At 41.0% G+C, this 24,048-nt stretch overlaps 3 protein-coding genes across 3 annotated transcripts; all 3 read right to left on the reverse strand.

Annotated features, from left to right (window-relative positions):
* Positions 1-5,181: 5,181 nt before the first annotated feature.
* PIGY (phosphatidylinositol glycan anchor biosynthesis class Y) lies at positions 5,182-6,003 on the reverse strand. The gene has a single exon (XM_036339484.1). The coding sequence runs from the start codon at positions 5,962-5,964 to the stop codon at positions 5,749-5,751; it is 216 nt and encodes a 71-aa protein (XP_036195377.1). The 5' UTR covers positions 5,965-6,003; the 3' UTR covers positions 5,182-5,748.
* A 16-nt stretch (positions 6,004-6,019) lies between these two features.
* Positions 6,020-7,933, reverse strand: PYURF (PIGY upstream reading frame). Its single transcript, XM_036339471.1, has 2 exons — positions 7,656-7,933; positions 6,020-6,201 (listed from the first exon to the last, which is right to left on the reverse strand). The coding sequence occupies exons 1-2, from the start codon at positions 7,853-7,855 to the stop codon at positions 6,057-6,059; spliced, it is 345 nt and encodes a 114-aa protein (XP_036195364.1). The 5' UTR covers positions 7,856-7,933; the 3' UTR covers positions 6,020-6,056.
* Positions 7,934-15,618: 7,685 nt separating this feature from the next.
* On the reverse strand, positions 15,619-16,158 carry LOC118654943 (cytochrome c-like). The gene has a single exon (XM_036306269.1). The coding sequence runs from the start codon at positions 16,109-16,111 to the stop codon at positions 15,794-15,796; it is 318 nt and encodes a 105-aa protein (XP_036162162.1). The 5' UTR covers positions 16,112-16,158; the 3' UTR covers positions 15,619-15,793.
* Positions 16,159-24,048: the final 7,890 nt, after the last annotated feature.

Genomic DNA, 24,048 nt, shown 5'->3' on the forward strand with positions numbered 1-24,048 from the left:
AGGGAAGCAGCCAAAATGCGGAGACAAAGAAACAGGTCACAAATGGCAGAAATGGAGGAAAGCAAACGACTGGATATAGAGTTCAAGGCCACGTTTATAAGGTTTTTCAAGAATTTTATGGAAACCGCCGATAAATTTAATGAGTCCCTCAATAAGTATAGTGAGACCCTGGAGGACATGAAAAAGGACCAACTAGAAATTAAGCATACACTGACTGAAATAAAGAATAATTTACAGAGATCCAACAGCAGACAAGAGGATCCCAAGAATCAAGTCAAAGATTTGAAATACAAAGAAACAAAAAATACCCAACCAAAAAAGAAAAAAGAAAAGAGATTCCAAAAATATGAAGATAGTGTAAGGAGCCTCTGGGACAACTTCAAGCGTACCAACATCAGAATTATAGGGGTACCAGAAGGAGAGAGAGGGCAAGATATTGAAAACCTATTTGAAGAAATAATGACAGAAAACTTCCCCCACCTGGTGAAAGAAATAGACCTACAGGTCCAGGAAGCGCAGAGAACCCCAAACAAAAGGAATCCAAAGAGGACCACACCAAGACACATCATAATTAAAATGCCAAGAGCAAAAGACAAAGAGAGAATCTTAAAAGCAGCAAGAGAAAGACAGTCAGTTACCTACAAGGGAGTACCCATACGACTGTCAGCAGATTTCTCAACAGAAACCATGCAGGCCAGAAGAGAGTGGCAAGAAATATTCAAAGTGATGAATAGCATGAACCTGCAACCAAGATTACTTTATCCAGCAAAGCTGTCATTCAGAATAGAAGGTCAGATAAAGAGCTTCATGGATAAGAAAAAGCTAAAGGAGTTCATCACTGCCAAACCAGCATTATATGAAATGCTGAAAGGTATTCTTTAAGAAGAGGAAGAAGAAAAAGGAACTCTTACCATTTGCCACAGCATGGATGGAACTGGAGAGCGGATAAATACCACATGATCTCACTCATTTGTGGAATATAATGAACAACATAAACTGATGAACAAGGACTGATCCAGAGACGGAGAGGCATTGATTGGACTGTCGGGCCTTGGAGGGAAGGTAGGGGAGGGTGGGGGTAAGGGGGAAAGATCAACCAAAGGACTTACATGCAAGCATATAGGCCTAACCAATGGACACGGACAACTGGGGGGGGGGGGTGAGGGCATGAGCGGGGGGAGAGTGGGGGGGAAGGGTAACGTGGGGACAAGGACACATATGTAATATCTTAATCAATAAAATATATATATATATATATATATATATATATATATATAAAAGAACACTAAGGAAAATAATCTTATTTAAAAACTCTAAGGAATCAAGAGGTCTATCATTTTGAAGCCAGTTAATTATTGGGGAAGAGTCACAATCAATGTATTTCTCATGGTGGGTTTACAGTGCTACAAGTGGAGGTGGTGAGGTCAATGTGTGTGTGGCATGAGCTATGTAATGGGAAGCTAGTGAAGAAGTCCCAGTAATGGTTGGAAGCCAGGATGATTTGCTAGTGAGGAACTTGGGAGATCCCTGAGAAACGTGGAGGATTTTCAACAAAGGGTGTTGTATCTGAGGGTCAGAAGTCGCACATCATGGTGGACAAAATTTAGAAGCCTTAAGACCTACATTCCACTTTCAGCTATGCCTCTAATCAGCATTTGACCTCCAGCAAGTAACTTGGAGATGCTGTGCTGTGCCTTAGACTGGACATTTAGATAGTGCTTTTTTTGGCAGGGAGGAGGGGTAACAGCTTTATTGATATGTAATTCACATCACATGTAATTCAGCTAAATAAAGTTTACAACTCAGTGTATTTAGTATATTCACAGAATTATGCCATAATTGCCACAATTTTAGAACATTTCATCTCTCCAGAAAGACCCTGTACTCTTCACCCCCAGCCTTATGCAACCTCTAATCTACTGTTTTCTGTAGATTTACCTATCACGCACATTTCATGTAAATGAAGTTAATATGTGATTTTTCTATAACTGACTTAGCATGTTTTTAAGGCTCATCCATGTTGTAGCATGCATCAATACATCATTGCTAGTTTTTGCCAAATATCTGTATTTGTGCACCATTTTATCCATTCATCACATGGACATTTTGCTTGTTTTGGGCTCTTAAGGATAATGCTGCTGTGAACATTTGTGCACAAGTTTTCGTGTAGACACCTTTTCAATTTTCCTTGAGTATGTATATACCTAGGAGAGGAATTGCTAGGTCGTATCGTAGCTCTGTTTAACTTTTTTAGGTACTTCCAACTGTTTTCCAAAGAAGCTGTAGCACTTTATATTCTCACCAGCAGTGTATGAGTCTGAGAAATTTTTAAAACTTCAGATCTATTAAGAGTGCCAGTGAAATAACAGAAACATTATAGTTCTTCCCCCCTTTTGTGCTGTTATCATGCATAGTTCATCTACATGTTACAGCCCAACAATACTTTGTGAGTTTCATTAATTTAATGTCTCAAACTGAGAAAAGGAGAACAAGTATATATTGGCATCATTTTTATATCAATCCTCTTATGTACCTTTCTGGTTCTCCATTTGTTCCTGTGAATTCAAGTTAACCATCTGGTGTCATTTCCTTACTCCAGTACAGCTTTCCTCCCATCCATTTACTTTGTGCTGTTAATGGCAATATAATACAGGCCCCAATTGTATACATATTGTTTTACATAGTTGCTCTACAGATCCGTTCAGAAAAGAGGAAATATGCATTTACACTTTTATAAAATCCCACATTTCCTTTACCTGCTGTGCTCCTCTGGAGAAGGTACATAACCCTCAGTTAGGAGATGGAAGAGGGAGCCCTGCGGTTCTTGGCTGCACCCTCCTGGAGTGTCAATCACTCTGAGCTGAGAGGAGGCGGGAAGACGTGAGTGGTGGTTCAAATGCCACAAACTCTGCTATAGAGTTTTAGATTTTCTTGTTTCTCATTTGGCTGTATGCCCTGAGAACGATTTCCAGAGACTTCACATGGTTGTTTTAAATTTTGCCAGGTAGGTTGTTTCACTGGGGAATTGGTTTGCAGAGTTCCTTGTGCTGCCATTCCAGTAGTCAGTATTGCTTGGCTCTTTACAAAAAGTGCTTTCACAGGTAATTTAATTTGTTCCTCACAAATGTTTAAAAGAAGCACAAGGAATTCTAGTCCTAAAAATGAAGTTGAGATGTTAGGTAATTTGCCTAAAATTATAAGGCTTGTCAGAGCCACGTGTTTACTCTTTCAGGCTTATTATCTAGACAGGAGAAAGAAAACAGCAATTACAGTACAAAGGTAAGTGCTACAAGAGGTAAAATAGAAGCTGCTTTAGGAAAACAAAAAAAGGGCATTAGCTTTGAATAAGAATTTGAATCCAAGAATTTAGATTCCTGATTGTTTTCTTTATAAATAGGAAGGACGAGTTTGCACAAAATAAACACTGTATGGCGATGAACAAGCTGCTAGACTAAAGCCACATTGCCAGATGGTTTCAATTTCAGCCCAATTATTGCTGTTACCCTAGGGCAGTGGTCGGCAAACTGCAGCTTGCGAGCCACATGCGGCTCTTTGGCTCCTTGAGTGTGGCTCTTCCACAAAATACCACGTGTGGGCACGCATGTACAGTGTGATTGAAACTTCGTGGCCCATGCGCAGAAGTCGGTATTTTGTGGTAGAGCCACACTCAAGGACCCAAAGAGCCGCATGTGGCTCGCAAGCCGCAGTTTGACGACCACTGCCTAGGGCAGTGGTTCTCAACCTTCCTAATGCTCCGACCCTTTAATACAGTTCCTCCTCATGTTGTGGTCACCCCCAACCATAAAATTATTTTCATTGCTACTTCATAACTGTAATTTTGCTACTGTTATAAATCGTAAATATCTGATATGCAGGATGTATTTTCATTGTTACAAATTGAACATAATTAAAGCATAGTGATTAATCACAAAAACAATATGTAATTATATGTTTTCCGATGGTCTTAGGTGACCCCTGTGAAAGGGTCGTTCGACCCCCAATTGTCGCGACCCACAGGTTGAGAACCGCTGCCCTAGGTAAATCACTTAATCTTTGTGCTTCAGTTCCCTTATCTGTAACATGGTGCCAATATTACTTACCCTATCCCTTAGATTGTAAGATTAAAGATTATATGTAATTTGCTTAAAACTATCTAGTGTAGTTTACTGCTAAATGAATTCTATTAGTGAGAAGATGGGAGTTAATACTGAACTTCCCCAGGGGTATACTTGTCAATTTCCTTTAAAATGGTAAAATGCTGAACTTGTAAAAGCTGAAACAGACTTTGCAGGACACAGTGCTTGTTTTATCAACAAAATTGTTTCATTTACACTGACCACAGGGAGATTTAGGGTAAATTAAAAAGAATAACTTCAGGAAATGATGGGAACCTCTGTAGTTTTCTAGGTTATTTGTAGATTGGCGTAAATTTTTAAAATGTGATTTGTTCTTAAGTATATACATTGAATTGATGTAATATAAAATACATATGCCGTTTTAATTTTCTTTCCATAAGAATGTCTAACGCTTCTGTTAAAGTACTTTAAGATTCTAGTAAAAATAAATTAAGATTAGTATATTTAATTCTTAGGTTTCTTTATGGAAACTAGTAAAATTTTAACCTCTATCAGCCTTGTTGAAAGTTCTAGAAAATCAGGAACTATTATGTCAAATGCTCATGCCCTTACTCATGCTAAACTTGTCTCCTACGTCAGGAAATGTGGCTCAAAACATAGTTCTCAGCTCAATAGGTCACAATCAGGTATTTGCAAGGCTTCTAACACCCCCACTTCTACCCCTAAAAGTAAATACTTTCCTGGGAAACTATTCTATTTGGGTATTAACTGCTTCTCTAAAAATAGCCTACACTTTATTTTTTTTATTTTATTGATTTTTTACAGAGAGGGAGAGGGATAGAGTTAGAAACATCGATGAGAGAGAAACATCCATCAGCTGCCTCCTGCACACTCCCCACTGGGGGTGTGCCTGCAACCAAGAGACATGCCCTCGACCGGAATCGAACCTGGAACCCTTGAGTCCTCAGGAGGGCACTCTATCTACTGAGCCAAACCAGTTAGGGCTAAAAATAGCCTACACTTTAAAATGTAGAATATTTTTAGATGTTCCCTCCCTTAGAACCAAACTCTTATGACCAAAAACAAAACCGTGTAAATGTTTTACGGAAAAGTGTCATTCTATTATTTACTAACGTTAAGTATTTGATGCCAAAGAAATGAAGGTAATTTTACTGACTCAAAATTTTTGTAAGTCCATGAAGTTTCAATTTTATTATAGTTTTATATCACACTAGTTCAAATGCATTTCTCTATAACTACTCCAACATAGCTCCTTTGGAGTTATTTCAGTTATCTGTAGAACATGTGACTTTATCAAAGACTTTGAATCTCAAACAAACAAAATTTCAAATTATTAATTTTTAGATGAAAGGGATAAGAAATAAAAGCCATTAGGTGATGGTTGGGATTATTAATTTCCAATAAGACACTGTGTTGAAATGTTTCTTCTGACACAGTAGTTATTAATTAGAGCCTTCAAAAAACAAGGGCAGAACCAAAGTATAATGAAAGAAGCTTCTGCAGTGTACGCCTCCCACAGTCCTCAGCCTCTGACAGAAGCAAGGCACAGCATCTTCCCTGAAAATTAAGTGGGTTTCCAGTATTTTCATGCAGTTGAGCTAGACACTCAGGACTTATCATTAATGTATATCCCATCTTGGCTCTGGGTGCATTAATTATGCCTGAAGAGCTTAATACCCATCCAAGTCCACAGGTGGAAGAACACATACACTGGTATGGTGATGGGCAAGAGCAGACTGTAAAAGCACAGGCTGGCTGTGCTGGTGCAGCCCTGTGGGAAGTCTTCTTCCACGGAGGCCGAGTAGAACAGTCCTGCTAAGGAGATCAATGGAATGAGGACAGTCAATGTAGGAAGAGACAGAAACATTCTCCTCTTCCACTTACTACCTGCCACCTGACTTTTTAAAAGGTCGATGGTGGTAAGAAAATCTGGCTGTATGTGTCGTTTTTAATTATGATCTAGTGCTGCTCCGTATCTTCTTGCTTCTTATTTTGATGTGCCATCATCCTAGCTGCCTGTGGTATCATATTAGGGATCCCATCAATAACTGGATAGGCTATTCCCAACTCGTCATTAATCAATTCATTTGTCGATGCTTCATATCTAAGGGGGGAAAAGAAAAAATGAATTGTGAAAAACAAAATACTGGGAAGAGCTTGCAGTTCAATAAATAACACCATTTATCCAATTCTTGACACAGAGCCAATCCCAGAAAAGCAGAATTAAACTCTTTTTAATTCTAAAAGCAGTAACAGCCAACCGAATCATTTTAGAAAATTAATCTCTAATTGTTCCCACTTTAGTCAGTTTCTCTCATATTTTCTTTTTCACTTTATTTTCAATGTATGCCTTAATTTTTTTTTTTTTTTAAATACCAGTCAGAAAAGCTCTCCCCTTTCCATTCAACTATTCCTTCATCACTGTGGTCACCCCCAAAACCATCCCAGTTAATCTACTACTGAAAGGACACTAGAGGAAAATTCAACTTCCTCGTTTTTAGAACACATGAGAGCAAACTGACTGGCCCATTCAAAGGAAACCACTGAAAAATCAAACACGCAAAATAAAAGTCCGAGAAAGATAAAAGGGCAGAAATTGAGAAAACTGGAAAACAGCCAACCCACAGTGAGCTAGTCCCACAGTTGGCAAAAAGGTAGATCAAGTGGTAATTGCAATGTTTAAGAAAATCTGCTATGTTCATTATGGGGGGAAAAACCTAGAAAGGAAAATGCAAGAAGAAGAAAATTAAAATTCCTATCACTCTACCACCACAACACGGTGGCGGTTAGCAGATTCGATCTGCAACCCGTGTGCGGAGCCCGGTGCAGAGCTGCTGGCCCGAGGACTCGGGGTTAGAGGCTGGGGAGCCTCACAGACGCCAGGCGGCCCGAACTGAAAGCCAAAGGGCAGCAACGGCGCCGGCTCGCTTCAGCGCCAGGCGTCCTCTGGGCACAGGATTCCGCATCGTCTTGGCTTAGAAGCCGCAGGGCCTGGGCCCCGTCCTGGGCGTTAGAACCACTCCGGTCCGCCCCACACCTTCCGATTTCCCCATGTGGGGGGGGGGCCCGCGAGTCGGCCTGCGGACTCAAGGGTCCCGGGTTCGATTCCGGTCAAGGGCATGGACCCTGGTTGCGGGCACATCCCCAGGAAGGGGTGTGCGGGAGGCAGCTGATCGATGTTTCTCTCTCATCGATGTTTCTAACTCTATGTAAAAAAAAATGAAAAAAATCCATAACATGTATTTTAAATAGATAAATACATAAGTAAATAAATAAAAAGTAAAAAGGTCCTCGCGAACCTATAAACGCGTCGGTGCGGTCGGCGGTGACACCTGGGGGGCCTGGGGCTCGGCTCCCCCACGGCCGCCTCCCGCCCTTCCCGCCGCGGGGGGAGGAGCGTGGGAGCTGGCGGGCCCCCCCCCCCACCCGAACATGGCAGCGGTGAGTGCCCGGCCGGACCTAAAGGCTCCCCCGGCGCCGTAGGCGGCCGCGCGGCCCGCCTGCCCTCTGCCCGCCGCGGGAGGCCGCGCGAGGAAGCGCGCCGCGGGCGAGCCTCACCGGAGCGGCTTCTTGGAGAGCGGGCACACCAGGAACTCCAGCAGCGCCGGGTCGAAGGCGTGGGGCGGCTCTCCGGGCCTCTCGCTCTCGTCGGCCGCCGGCCGCGACGCTGACACGCGCAGGCACCGACAGGCGACCGTGGACGACGGCGGCGCGCGCGTCCCCCGCAGCACTGCGCCGAGCCTGCCCGCACTCAGCATGGTCCGGCCGCCCGCCGCCAGGCGCCGCCGCTCACGCTGACCCCGCGCGTCCGGCCCCGACGCCCAGGCCCCGCCCCTGGGTGCGCTGGGAACGCAGTCCGACGGGCGGGGCGGGGCGGGGCGAGCGCTTTGGTTCCGAGGGCGTTGCTGACCCGGCTGCCATCCCCGGGGCACCGCTCCGGCAGCCGCAGTCCCCTGGCGGCGGTTCGGAGCTTGTATCGCGGGACGCCGGGGCCGGACCTGGGAGTCACACAGTGTTAGGCCGGGGCCTACGTGGTTACCCACAAAATGAAGTTTCAAACCCTCCTCTCGCACTGGATATGTTGAAAGCATTCATTTGTTTTATGTGAATCTTTACCACAGTTTCTGTAACCTGGTTTGGCGTTTTTCTTTTTCTTCTCTCACTTAAAAAAAAAAGTAAGAACCTGAAAAGAGTGGCTTAGTCCTCTTTACAGTCCAGGACGTCCATAGGCTCGCCCCTGCGGGATTCATTTTGAATGCAGCTGCGTAATAAGCACAATTAATTTTCTTCTCCAAATGAGCTGTGAGACGGCAAGAGCCTAGACACCTGTGTCATCAGCAGATGCTCACTAAGGGGTGACCTGTTGGGGGTTTCTTTCGCCCCAGGTTCGTCTCTGACCCTCCGAGCGGGTGACACAGGTTTCGTCTCCTGCCTGTAGCAGGTGAAGAGTTTGGGCTCTGGGGCCTGACAGCTTGGCTCTAGGTCCAGAGTTTACTAGCTGTTGGACTCCAACAAATGACTTCACTATTCACTTTTCTTATTTGCATAGTAAGATTCATAATTGTTCCTTAATAATCCCTTGTGGGGATTACTATATGGCAGTGCATTCAAAGGGCATTTAGAAAAGAGCCTGGGACAAATGAATGCTCAAGTAACGCTACCGTTATTTTTATTTCCCCTGTTCTTCTGTATACGAGGAGATTCTTGTTAGTCGCCAGTTTTTCCCCTTTGGTTTTGCTGAATATTGATTTGAACCTTTTCTGCATCCTTGGGCTCGACCATTTCACACTTTGAGCTCCTGGGAGATAGGGATGGGAGTGAGGGATATACAGATACAAATATAAGATTATATTTTCAAGCTTCTCTTCCACTCAGCAATGTAAAAAATAAATTGAGGAATTTGTATACTGTTTGTTCACTCTCTTTTTTAAAATCCACTCCGTGACTTGATGCTCTTTGTTTACTAATGCTGGAAAGATTTCAGCATAGAGCAGCTGTCAGGGAGGTAGGACTGTTAAAAAGTGCCTGTGTTACCTTCACATTGTTTCCTATTAGGGCGCGAGTTAATTTTTTAGCTTGTGGTTAGTTGATACCTTGGGCCCTGGGGAGGGAGTGAACTATAGGGAGGATGTTTCCGCGAGGGCTGGGGAAGCAGAGCTTGACTTCTACCACCACTTAGTGGGCTCAGAGCAGGCTGGGCAGGCCGAGGGTCTTGGCCCCTGTGGCGTAGGGGCAGGCACCCATGTAAGGCCAGCTTCATCAGCCTGGCCTGGCGGACAGATCCCGCCCAACTGGGTTTTCTAACCAGTTATAAATAAATTAGTTCCAGTTTGCCTCCACACAGAAGGTCGGAAACAGACCAGTTTAACTTGTGATAGCGTTAGGGGGGAAATGGAGAGTAAGAGCAAATTATTAAAAAACAAATTTATAGCACCAAAAACCTATGACCAATATTTTAGGAACATCTGAGTGTGTGATGTATTAATCCAAACAATGTAAATATTAAGTTGCACAATGTTCCTAAACAGCCCCAGTAATTGAGGAATCCAGCTCATTTCTGCATGTAGTATACTAAGCTGAATGGAGATGACAGTATAGAACTGTAAAATCATTAGTCCTTTTCGACTGTTGGGGTGACTGTTATCTGTCCCATCTTAGAGCCCTGTGCAGGCATGTGATAACACCATGGGCTCCAGGCTAAGGTACCTTATTAGCTGTGTGACCTTGCGGAAGCTACTGAACTTCTCTACCTCAGTGTTACCCTCTGTAAAATACAGGCATTCCTCTTTTTATTGTGTTTCACTTTATTGGAATTCACAGGTGTTGTGTTTTTTACAAACTGAAGGCAAGACTCTCCACCAGAAAAAATATTACGACTCACCTTATTATGATATTTATTTTATTACAGTGGTCTGGAACTGAACCTGAAGTAGCTCCCAGGTATGCCTCTGGTATAACAATAGTACCTAGCTTATTAGAGTTGTTGAGAGGCTCAAATCAAATAATAAAGTAAAGCAGTTAGCACAGGGTTGGCACAGACCGCAATTAAAAAGTATGTTATCAGCAGCAAAATTACTTTTTTGTGGTAAAGTTGGTGAAAATTCTAATTAGGAAATGTTGACCAGCCCGGCTGGTGTGACTCAGTGGCTGAGCATCCACCCAGGAACCAGTCAGGGCACATGCCCGAGTTGCCGGCTCAATCCCCCGTAGGGGTGCGTGCAGGAGGCAGCCGATCGATGATGTTTCTCTCTCATCAGTGTTTCTCTCTATCCCTCTCCCTTCCTCTCTCTCTAAAAATCAATAAAAACATATTTTAATGCATTGCCATCCAGTCTTCTCAAGTTCTTTCCTCTCTACTCAAAACCACAACAGAAAATCTAAACTCAACCGTCAATATCCTAACCACACCATAAGATTTCCTTTGCCTATTGAGCTTCACATATCCCTAAATATGAACTGTACTGCCAATTCAGAACCGAATTTCTCACAACAGTTTACTCCGGAAGTCCTTATTATTAATTGATTTGCTGAAGCAAGAACAACTTTTTAAGAACTTAAGAAGAATCATTGAGAGTCTGCTGTTTGTCACACTATACTTCATACCTTCTGTTAATGTAGCATTTGTGTAATTATTTCTTAAGTTACATGAATCACCTAAATAAATGTTGTGTAAATCATGGCTAAAAAAAAATAAAAAGAAGAAGAAGAATCATTGATTCACCCAGTAAGTCATTCTAGTGTTTATCAAGTAGAAAATATTACTTTATGTCTTATAGGCCGTTCATGGGGGTAACATTAAATGCCTCACTTCCACCCCTACAGTCTCTCCCCTCCAAAATAAATAAACATTTGAAAGAAAAAAAAATATTTTTAAAAAAGAATAGATTTATCTTTAAAAAAAAAAAAAAGGTTGTCAAAAGAAGTAGAGCCTAAGAAAAAGTCTTTGGAGAGTTTATTTGAGCCAAATTGACAACAATTGCTGGGAACCAAAATCTCCACTGGCTGAGGAAATACTCTGGAGAATGGCTGTTTTACAGCTTATTTCATCATTAGAGTCAAAGGAGGAAATTCACTGGTGGTAGATTAGGGAGGTGGGAGAAAGCATAGCAGGGAAATCTCTGAGACTGTATTAAAGGTAAAATGGAGAGACACATACTTCTTTTACATTGGTGGGTACAGGGTAGTTAATAATTAACATTCACAGCACATAGAGGTGGAATGTGGGCAATAAGGAGGGGTTCAGTGCTATGGTGTAAAGTTGAAGCCGGAGGGCTCAAAAAAAGGGGATTATTCTGACATTCTGAAGGTATGGTATCTTAGATGCAAAAATACAGGCTTCCTTAAGGTAAAGATTGACCTCGGTGAAGGAAGCTACAGGCCTGGGATGTGACTACCCACATGACCCACTTACAGTTAGGAATTTTTGTGTTCAGCTCATCCTGTGTGATTGCTTTCGTCTCTGAGTTTGCAAGGCTCTTCATACTGGCCTTCCATGGACTTGTCAGGTTTAGTAAGTGGCCCCTTCTTCATCCACAAAAGGGAAAGTACGATGTACCACTGGGCACCTTAATTTTAACTGATAACAAATTTTTATAGTTTCTAATGTAGATAATATTGAAATATGCTCTTGGACAATCATATACATTAGGTGAGTTCAAAATCTCCAGGCAGAGGAGAGACTAGAATATAAATTTTAAAAGGTGCCATAAATACCAAATTTGGGAAGCTCTGTTCCAGAAAGAGAAGTTAAAACCAATTTTCCACTAGATGGCATCCTTCAATATTTAAAGTAATATTATTTCTGCTTATACTTTTCTTTCTGTGATTACAAAGATTTGCTTTTATTTTGCCAGTGCTTTCCTTAATTTTGTGAAATCTATTATAGGGGGGAAATCACAAAAAAATCTATTTTATTGATATGTTGCAATTATAATGAGTTCATTAAAATCCAGGGTCCAATAGATAAATGGACAAAAAGTGTGAAAAAAAATTATGAACACATAAACACATAAACAAACACATAAAATATTCATCCTCAATAGTAACTAATGCAAATTTTAAACATCAAATAAGTTTCCATTTCCCAATTTGAGGAATTGGGTCACATGATTATGGAGGCTGAGAAGTCCCGTGATATACTGTCTGAAAGTTGGAGGACCAGTGGAACAGATGGTGTAAATCCCAGTCCAGGGGCCAAAGAATACACATGCCCCTGCTCAATCAGCCAGGTAGGAAGCAAAAGGTTTGAATTCCTTCTACCTCTGTCTTTGTGTTCTATTCAGGCTTTCAATGGATTGGATTATGCCCATCCACACTGGAGAGAGCAATCTACTTTACTGAACCCACTGATTCAAATGCCAGTCTCATCTGGAAACACTCTCACTAGCATACCCAGAAATAATGTTTAATATGGGCACTGCTTGGCCCAGTCAAATTGACACATAAAATTACCCATCACGCTGTCCTAGAGGCTAGAGCTCCTCTGTACCATTATACAGCATTAAAAATAAAAAGTCACCATAACACAGAAAATGATGACCTAGATACATAAAACCCTAACATGCAAATTGACCGACTGGCAGAACAACCAAACAACTGAACAACTGGTCACTATGACGTGCACTGACCACCAAAGGGCGCACACAGAATATGGTGGGCAACGGCAGCAGGCAGCAGAGCATGGAACATGGCGGGCATTGGCTGAGGCAGGATGGTGGAGCGGGTGAGCGGGGGCGCCAGACCAAGGCAGGGCACCAGTGGCTGTCATCAGGGTGAGCTTCTGGTGGTACTGAAAATTCTTTGATCCTGGCTGGGCGCTCACACTTGCTGCCGATGCCAGCCCTGCTTGCACCTGCTGCCAGCGCCCAGCACCGGTCCAGATGGCTCAGCGCTGTCAGCGGGTGTGAGTGGCTGCTGCCAGCCCAAATCAGCCCTGAGGGCTTCTCCACCTCCCCCTGCTCCTGAGGTGCAGCAGCTGCCACTTGCACCCGCTGATAGTGCTGGCTCTGCTTGCACCTGCTGCTGGCACCAGCCCCAACTGCTCCGCGCCATCAGTGGTGCCAAGCAGGGGGCCGACGCCATCAACATGTGGGAGCAGCGAAGGTGGGAGCAGGGCTGCCAGCAGACAGGGAACTGAGAACTGCAGCGGGAGGGGCTGGGCAGGGGTGTGAAGGATGGGCCGAGAACCACCCCTGTGCCCGCCACAGCCTCGTGGCCCACAGTTCCTTTCAAGGTGCACGAATTCATGCACTGGGCCCCTAGTTAAATATAATAAGTGAAAAGAAGCAGGACACAAAATTTTGTGCACAATGAGTACAATTAATTTTTAAGCCAAGAACCTGCGAATAGAAAGGTTGTCTTTAAGTGGTTGGAATGTTGCTGATTCTTTTAAATTTTTATTTAATGAAATAGTTTTAAAATATAAATATTACCAGTTAATAGTTGAGGTTAATAATTGATATTGGTATATTTTATTTAAAACTATTGATTCAATTCAATGAACATTTACATTGAGCATTTCCTATATTCTCAGTATTGTGTTAGGAGGTAAAAAAAAGAGGGATATAAAAGCATAAAAAATATCCTGATTTTTAGGATACAGTTAGCTAAAAATCCTGGCTACAGATGATGCATTTTTTTGTGTATTCATTCAGCATTGGTGAATTAATATTGAACATCAGGAGGGAGCAATACCTGTGGTTGATGGAAGGGTTGGGGAAGTGTCAGTAAAGTATAGGACATGTAGCACTATCAAATTATTGATTTACTTAGATCTCAGGAGACACCCATTTTATCCCCTTTTAAAACCTTTTTAAGCCATGAAAACAAAATTTTGATTTTACAAGTAGGACATGAAACTTGTTGCAGAGATGAGTATGATGAACCGTCCATACTATATTGCAGATCTGAGAAGAATGAGTAATATGGAATTGAGTGGATATTGGAAGGCTGGATGTTAATATACATTTTATTTATTTAATTTTTATTTTTTTTAAATTATATTTTTATTGACTTCAGAGAGGAAGGGAGAGGGAGAGATAGAAACATCAATGATGAGAGAGAATCACTGATTGGCTGCCTCCTGCACACCCCGCACTGGGGATCAAGCCCGCAACCCAGGCATGTGCCCCCTGACCGGAATCGAACCTGGGACCCTTCAGTCTGCAGGCCAATGCTCTATCCACTGAGCCAAACCAGCCAGGGCATTTATTTAGTTTTTAAAATTTTTCTTGTTGAAAGTATTACATATGTCCCATTTTTCTCCCACTGACCCCTTCTAGCCCACCCTCAACCCCCGTCCAAGGCCTTCACCACCCTATTATCTGTGTCCATGGGTTATGCATGTTAATAGACATTTTAAGTGACTTCCATATATAACTATGATTTCAAAACTGATTTTAAAAAATGGCCTGGTTTGATCTTTAGCTTAAAATTTCAACATAATTAGGACATGAACATATGAAAAGAGAAATGGTACTTCTTAAAGAGACTCATCACAACTATTTTGTTCTTTAAAATTTCTATTCTTATATATTTTGAAATACTTCAAAAATAAGAGATAATTAAAACTGTAAGGATATCAAAGAGGGAATATCCAGATATGCCACTTCCCATATTATTAACTTGTCTATTTAGATGAAAGGAAATCAAAGAAAAAATGGCAGGAAGTTCTTTCCAACTCAGCTTAAACAGGCCAGCTGCTTTGACTCTCTCAACCTCCATTTCACCCTCCTTCTATTGAGAGAAGCTAAAGAGTAACATTTTCCAGGCTCTAGCAGCTAGCATTGTGGGTGTGCAATATGCAATAAACATGTACTTGTGATTTGGAAGGGAGACAAAGGAGAGCTTCCTGCCTCAGGGCGAGCTGACAAGCAGGTTCTGACCGATACAGGTTTGCATGGATCCACCATGTCGCCCTCCAGACACATTTTCCTGAATTTGAGGCAGGTGTGGCAGTGACAGCAGTGGGGGCCATAGCGGCTTCCTGCCTTCTGGATCACAGCTATGAGAGTATGACTCCAGAACAAACCTATATTTGTGCTCTTCCAGCTCTTCCAGTGAATTTATGAGCACATACTTCCCTAGAGTAAACTCCTTATATACTAGAAATACCTAGAATAATTTATTTTCCTACACGAAACCCTGTGTGATAAACTGCCCCAGAATCTTTTTTTTTTTTTTAGATACAGGGAATTTTATTAAATTGGCATAGTTGGGACCAAAGAGATAAAATGATCGCTGCCAGCTTATCTGCAGCCCTTCCTTTTAACAGGCTAATGAACACAACCTGAAACATAAGCTAGTCTTGCAGGTCTGAGAGACAGTGAAGGGGTTTCCTCAGAATTTTAAACATATTAACACAACCAGTCATATAAATCTAAATGTAAGCCAGTCTCCTACAGGTTTTGAGATGGCACTCGCCACCTCTGTGAAAAGTTGAACACTAGGAATCGAGTCCCACCATATTGTTAGAAGGGAAGACAGTGACAGTGCTTGCTGAACCAAAATTATCAAAGCTCAAAAAGCTGACCATATTCATTTAACCACAAGCCAATCTCATTTAAATCAGGACTGCCCGAAAGAAATGCTCTATTAGCCATTCATGATCTGAATTCTGGTGTATGAGATCAGTTTAAATATGGTACACATAAAAAAAGTCATGAGACATTTGTAATAAATAAGGCAGTGGACAACTCTTACTCATTAGTAGCTTTTTTGAGATAAGCTATCAAGTCTGCCCTCTCTGCACTCTTCTTAATGCCAGCGAAGATCATTTTTGTTCCAGGGATGTACTTCTTGGGCTTCTCCAAATACTCCATCAGTGTAGCCTCATCCCAGGTGATACCTTTGTTCTTGTTGGCATCCATGTAAGAAAATCCAGGGGCCTGACCTGTCTTTCGCCCAAAGAGACCATGGAGATTTGGCCCAGTCTTGTGCTGGCCTCCCTTTTCCACAGTATGGCACTGGGCACACTTCTGAACAAAAATCTTCTTGCCCTTCTCAACATCAGCCATTTTTAAATCGCTCGTTAGTCACGCGCAACACGGAGATGCCCACTCGCAAGCCGGACGTCCCGCTCTCTGCCCCAGAATCTTGATGTGAGTATTAAATATAACATATGTAAATCACTTTGAATAGTTCCTGACACTTTGTACTCAATACATGTTAATTATTTAAATTTTTTATGAGGGAGATGAGTTTAATCTGAAAGGAAAAATCTAGACCAGGAGTCAAAAACTGGGTTTCAGGCCAAATTGAACTGACCACCTGTTTTTGTTTGTTGGTTTGGTTTGGTTTGGTTTGGTTTTTAGAGAGAGTGGAAGGGAGGGGGGTGACAGTGAGAGAAAAAGAGAGAGAGAGAAACATGAATGTGAGAGAGAGACATTGATTAATTGCCTCACACAGGCACCCCTACTGGTTGGGTGTCAAACCTGGAATGTGCCCTTGGTTGGGAATCGAACTCAGTGTGCAGGCCTATGTTCTAACCACTGAGTCACACCAACCAGGGCTGACCATCTGTTTTTGTAAAGTATTATCAGAACACCGCCATGGTCATTTGTTTACATGTCGTCTATGGCTGCTTTCACTTTGCAAAGTCATGGTTGCTACAGAGACGGAATAAACCATGAAACCTAAAATATTTATTAACTGGCCCTTATAGAAAAAAATTGCCAACCTCTGATCTGAACTATCAAAAAGATTCAGAAGTGTGAGTACTGGGAACCACTCATGAAAACAATCATCCTCTTGACACCGAATTGTCATATTTAGAAAAAAATAGGAAATTTCTTATCTGCAAGGATTTACAGTAGAGCATTGGGGATGGGTGAAAATAGCTTACTTGAATTACTACACCATGTTAAATCAAAGGGATAAAAGGACGTTAAAACTGATGTTACCTGGGGCTTCAGCAAATAATTTGGTGGTACTCATTTTCCAAGGTTTTCCTCCAGATAATGCATCCTAGCTTAGAAAGTGACCATTTGAGAAGCAACATCAAAAGTCTACCCTCTTTCAAATCCAGCTGGTCACCAGTTCTTACAATTTGTTTCTTCATAAGCCCTCTAGCATTCACCCACTTTGATCTTAATACCCATTGTTCTAATCTAGGCCTCAGTAATTCAAACTGTGCTTAGCCAAGTGGGTGTGGCTCAATGGTTGAGTGTCAACCTAGGAACCAGGAAGTCACAGTTCAATTCCTGGTCAGGGCACCTGTGGGGTTTCCGGCTCCATCCCCAGTAGGAGGCATGCAGGAGGCAGCCGATCAATGATTATTCTCTCTCATCATTGATGTTTCTGTCCTTCCCTTCCTCTCTGAAATCAATAAAAATATGTTAAAAATAAATGAATAAAACTGTGCTTAACTTAATATAGTCCTAACTTCCTTGTCATTAACTTTATTCTCCTTCAAATCCGTTTTAAAAGTTTCTTTTTTACCTTCCTCACTGGCAGCTTTGTCAAAAATTTCACAAAAATAAAAATTATTTATGCTTAAGTATCATTTTTAAAGGATTTAATTTTTAAGAGCAGTTTTAGATTCACAGCAAGAATGAGAGGAAGGAACAAAATTTCCCATATATCCTTTACATGTGCAGCCTCCCCCACTATCAACTTCCGCAGCCGGAGTCGTACCTACATTAGTTACAACTGATGAACCTACGTAAACACATCATAATCACCCAAAGAACAAAGTTTACATTAGGGACAAGTGTATAATGGCAGGTATCCACCATTATACCGTCATACAGAGTAGTTTCACTGCCCTAAAAATCCTCTGCGCACTACCAATTTTATGTTTGATTTTAAAGTTCTATGTGTTTTCAATTTTAACCAAGTTTTTTAGCTTTTATCTCTTTTTTATTTCATTTCCTTTCTTCCTCTTTCCATTCCCCACACTCTTCCCCATACCTTCCTGCGGGTGGATACATATGATCCATATAATCTGGCAGTGATTTTCAAACCTGAATGTACATATGAGTCACCTGGGAATCCTGTTAAACTGCAAATTCTGACTCAGGACACTGCATAGGTGCTGGAAATCCTTATTTCTTTAAAGCTTCCAGCTGCTGCTGCTGAGTTTCAGACTACACTCTCAAAGGGATGATTTGGGCCTCGAAGGGACATTTGGCAAGGTGTGGAGTCGTTACAACCGGGACAGTGCTACTGGTAGAGGCCAGGAATGCGGTTGAACATCTTTCCATGCACAGACAGGCCCTTATAACAATTATTTAGCCCAAATGCCAAGGCTGAGAACCCTGCTCTAGAATCATCTTGAACATTATAAATACCCAGTGGGTATCTCCTGTGAATCTAACAGTTTTGTTTTTCTCTAGGAAAAAACTCTTCAGGTTGCTCCCAGTCCTTTTTCTTTTTCTTATCTAGTTCCTGTGACTGAAAGACTAGAAAGAATTGTTTTCTTTCAAAAGTCTACCAGCCCTCAAGTTATATCCTCTTCCGATTTATTAAATGAAAATCATGAGTAGAATTGTTCATGACACTGACATGATTTTAAAAGCCCCATAATGCTGGAAAAGGATAAAAAAAAATAAGGCAGCAAGTTTACAGGCTGGAAATGACTTATATGACTTTTGTATTACTTGTATTTAGGCGAGTACAGCAATTTTCAGACTTTTTCATCTCATTGCACACATAAACTAATTACTAAAATTCTGCACCACACTAAAAAATATACTTTTTGCTGCTCTGACAAAAAAAAAATAGGTATAATTTTGATTCATTCACACCAGACAGCTATTGTTGTGTTGGCCATTTGTCATTTTTTAATTTGACAACCTAAGGGAAAAGAGGTCAGTGCAGCACTGCCTGGTTTGCTCAGTTGGTTAGAGCAATGATGGCAAACCTATGACACGCGTGTCAGAGGTGACACGCGAACTCATTTTTTTGGTTGATTTTTCTTTGTTAAATGGCATTTAAATATATAAAATAAATATCAAAAATATAAGTCTCTGTTTTACTATGGTTGCAAATATCAAAAAATTTCTATATGTGACACGGCACCAGAGTTAAGTTAGGGTTTTTCAAAATGCTGACACGCCGAGCTCAAAAGGTTCGCCATCACTGGGTTAGAGCATCGTCCTGATACCCTAAGGTTGCAGGTTTGATCCCTGGTCAGGGCACATATAAGAATCAACCAATGAATACATCAAGAAGTGGAACAACAAATCAATGTTTCTCTCTCTCTCATAAAAAACGAAAAACAAAAAAACGAGAGGCAGTTATTTTATGTTTTAAAAACTCTTGCAGCACACCAGTTGAAAGTTGCTGGGCTAGTGTACTATGGGGGGGTCTTAAAAAATAACAGAAGCAATTCTCAAAATGATAATCAATAGATGTTTTACTCTGTATGTTTCCAGTGACTGTTTAGATTGTATCAATCAAATAGTCTATGGCAGTGGTCAGCAAACTGCGGCTCGCGAGCCACATGCGGCTCTTTGGCCCCTTGAGTGTGGCTCTTCCACAAAATACCACGTGCGGGCGTGCATGTACAGTGCAATTGAAACTTCATGGCCCATGCGCAGAAGTCAGTATTTTGTGGAAGAGCCACACTCAAGGGGCCAAAGAACCGCATGTGGCTCCTGAGCCGCAGTTTGCCAACGACTGGTCTATCGTATAAAAGGAAATGAACCTTAAAAGGAGCCTTTCTTTGTATTTAGATGAAGAAAATAGAGAGTTCTTCATTCTGATTGTAGAAAGCTGTGTTTTCCGTGCTTGGAGAGATTGGGGAATTTGATAACTCTAACTTGACTTCACTCTCCAGTGATGTGGCTTGCACAATAGAATTGAAAAATATGATGATTTTACCAGGATCATGGTTAAATGAAATGAAGGCCTGAATATTTTTATTTAAACTGTGGTCACAATTCCGAGTTTTTGAAAGTCTGTTTTTCCTAATTTTCTCTAGCCTGTTAGGCATCTTTGGCTAATTCATAGCTCAACATTGGACTTCCTACCAAGCACTACCTGGCCTGCCAGCCCTTGGGGGACAGCCCTGTGATTCATTCTGGCCTGGATTCTTCTTGAATTTAAAGAAATTCAAAACTCAAACTTTTTTCCAGTCTGGTTATAATTTTGAGCATAATAAGTTAGGGTGGAGGTGCTGTATTAGATCTGTCTTCTAAATTCCTTTTTTGTATGAATTTATTTATATTTTAAACTGATAGAAAAATTATAAAAAATAGAACACCAAAACTCAATCAGGAAGAATCTAAAAATCTCAACAGGCCAATAACTATGGAAGAAATTGAAGCAGTCATCAAAAAGCTTCCAGCATGCCAAAGCCGGTTTGGCTCAGCGGATAGAGCGTCGGCCTGCGGACTGAAAGGTCCCAGGTTCGATTCCGGTCAAGGGCATGTACCTGGGTTGCAGGCACTTCCCCAGTGGGGGATGTGCAGGAGGCAGCTGATCGATGTTTCTCTCTCATCGATGTTTCTGACTCTCTATCTCTCTCCCTTCCTCTCTGTAAAAAATCAATAAAATATATATATTAAAAAAAAAAGCTTCCAGCAAACAAAAGCCCAGGACCAGACGGCTTCACAGGGGAGTTTTACCAAACATTTAAGGAAGAACTAAAACCTATCCTCCTCAGACTACTACAAAAAATCCAAGAGGAAGGAACACTTCCAAGCTCATTCTATGAAGCCAGCATCACCCTAATACCAAAACCAGGTAAAGACAACACAATGAAAGAGAATTACAGGCCAATATCCCTCATGAACATAGATGCCAAAATCCTCAACAAAATCTTAGCAAATCGGATCCAGCAGTACATCAGAAAGATCATACACCATGACCAAGTAGGATTTATCCCAGGGATGCAAGGATGGTACAATATCCGCAAATCAATAAACGTGATACATCACATAAACAAATTGAAAGAAAAAAACCACATGGTCATATCAATTGATGCAGAAAAAGCATTTGACAAAATTCAACACCCATTTTTGATAAAAACTCTCAGTAAGGCGGGAGTAGAAGGATCATACCTCAACATAATAAAAGCTATATATGACAGGCCCACAGCCAACATCATACTCAATGGACAAAAACTAACACCATTTCCCCTAAGAACAGGAACAAGACAGGGATGCCCCCTCTCACCACTCCTGTTCAACATAGTACTGGAAGTGTTAGCCATTGCAATTAGGCAAGAAGAAGAAATAAAAGGCATCCAAATTGGAAAAGAGGAAGTAAAACTGTCCTTATTTGCAGACGACATGATATTATACATACAAAACCCTAGAGACTCCATCAAAAAGCTACTAGACTTAATACATGAATTTGGCAATGTAGCAGGATACAAAATTAACCCCAAGAAATCTGAGGCATTTCTATACACCAATAGTGAACTTTCAGAAAGAGAGATTATAAAAACAATCCCGTTTACCATCGCACCAAAAAAATTAAGCTACCTAGGAATAAACTTAACTAAAGAGGTAAAAGACCTCTACTCAGAAAACTACAGGACGTTGAAAAAAGATATAGAGGAAGACATAAACAGATGGAAGAACATACCGTGTTCATGGATTGGTAGAATCAACATCATTAAAATGTCCATACTACCCAAAGCAATCTATAAATTCAACGCACTTCCCATTAAAATACCAACGGCATACTTCATAGATCTAGAACGAACTCTCCAAAAATTCATCTGGAATAAAAAAAAGACCCCGAATAGCTGCAGCAATCCTGAAAAAGAACAAAGTAGGTGGGATCTCAATACCAGATATCAAGATGTATTACAAAGCCACTGTTCTCAAAACTGCCTGGTACTGGCACAAGAATAGGCATATAGATCAATGGAATAGAATAGAGAGCCCAGAAATCGGCCCGAACCAATATGCTCAATTAATATTTGACAAAGGAGGCAAGAACATACAATGGAGCCAAGATAGTCTCTTCAATAAATGGTGTTGGGAAAATTGGACAGATATATGCAAGAAAATGAAACTAGACCACCAACTTACACCATACACAAAAATAAACTCAAAATGGATAAAGGACTTAAATGTATGACAGGAAACCATAAAAATTCTAGAAGAATCCAAAGGCAACAAAATCTCAGACATATGCCGAAGCAATTTCTTCACTGATACAGCTCCTAGGGCACTTGAAACTAAAGAGAAAATGAACAAATGGGACTACATCAAAATAAAAAGCTTCTGCACAGCAAAAGAAACCATCAATAAAACAACGAGAAAACCCACTGTGTGGGAAAACATATTTGCCAATGTCATATCTGATAAGGGCCTAATCTCCAAAATTTATAGGGAAGTCATACAACTTAACAAAAGGAAGATAAACAATCCAATCAAAAAATGGGCAAAGGACCTAAATAGACACCTTTCAAAAGAGGTCATTCAGAAAGCCAAGAGACATATGAAAACATGCTCAAAGTCACTAATCATCCGAGAGATGCAAATCAAAACAACAATGAGGTACCATCTCACACCTGTCAGACTGGCTATCATCAACAAATCAACAAACGACAAGTGCTGGAGAGGATGTGGAAAAAAAGGAACACTTGTGCACTGCTGGTGGGAATGCAGACTGGTGCAGCCACTATGGAAGACAGTATGAAGTTTCCTCAAAAAACTGAAAATGGAACTCCCATTTGACCCTGTGATCCCACTTCTAGGAATATATCCCAAGAAACCAGAAACACCAATCAGAAAGGATATATGCACCTCTATGTTCATAGCAGCACAATTCACCATAGCTAAGATCTGGAAACAGCCTAAGTGCCCATCAGTAGATGAATGGATTAGAAAACTGTGGTACATCTACACGATGGAATACTATGCTGCTGTAAAAAAGAAGGAGCTCTTACCATTTGCAACGGCATGGATGGAACTGGAGAGCATTATGCTAAGTGAAATAAGCCAGTCAATGAAGGAAAAATACCACATGATCTCACTCATTCATGGATAATAGAGACCATTATAAACTTTTGAACAATAATAGATACAGAGGCAGAGCTGCCTCAAATAGATTGTCAAACTGCAGTGGGAAGGCCCGGGAGGGTTGGGGGGCAGGAGGTAGGGGGGTAAGAGATCAACCAAAGGACTTGTATGCATGCATATAAGCATGACCAATGGACATAAGACACTGGGGGATAGGGGAGGCTAGGGGATTGTCTAGGGCGGGGGGAAAAATGGACACATATGTAATACCCTTTGTAATACTTTAAGCAATAAAAAAAAATAAAAAAATAAAAATAAAAAATAAAAAAAAATAGAACAAAGAATGATTCTATGCTGTCATCTAGATTCCCTAAGTTGACAGTTTTCTATAGCTAGACTTTAAAAAAACTGTTTGCAAGTAACTTGCAGACATGAGGTTTAAACACTTCAAAACAAAACAAAAGATATTATATCACCATAGTCCAATTATCAAAATCAGGAAGTTAATTTGCTACAATGTTATTGTATAATCTACAGATTTAAATTTTATCAGTTGTCCCATTAATTTACTTTTTTCCTTTTGTTTTAAAATTCAATTTATTGGGGGTAACTGGTTAATAACATTACACATATTTCAGGTGTACACATTTATAATACAACATCTGTATACTCCATGTGTACTCACCACCCCAAGTCTCATCTCCTTCCATCCCATTAATGTAGCAAAAGAAAAAGCATTTGTTCTCCAGGATTCAACCCGGGATCCAACATTGTTTATAGTTGTCATGTCTCATTTGTCTCTTTTAATATAAATTTTTGTTTTGTTTTTCATGAACTTGACATTTTGAAGCATACAGGCCAGTTACTTCTCAGCAAGTTCATCACTCTATTTCACTGTCTGATATTTCTTCATGAAAAAAATCCAGGTTACACATTTTTGCTAGGAATATTAGAGTGATATTGTGTCCTTCTCAGTGCATCATACCAAGAAGAATTACTGGTGATGACAGCTCTAAACATTTTATTAATGT

The sequence above is a fragment of the Myotis myotis genome, unplaced genomic scaffold (assembly GCF_014108235.1).
Source record: "Myotis myotis isolate mMyoMyo1 unplaced genomic scaffold, mMyoMyo1.p scaffold_m19_p_1, whole genome shotgun sequence".
Taxonomy (NCBI): domain Eukaryota; kingdom Metazoa; phylum Chordata; class Mammalia; order Chiroptera; family Vespertilionidae; genus Myotis; species Myotis myotis.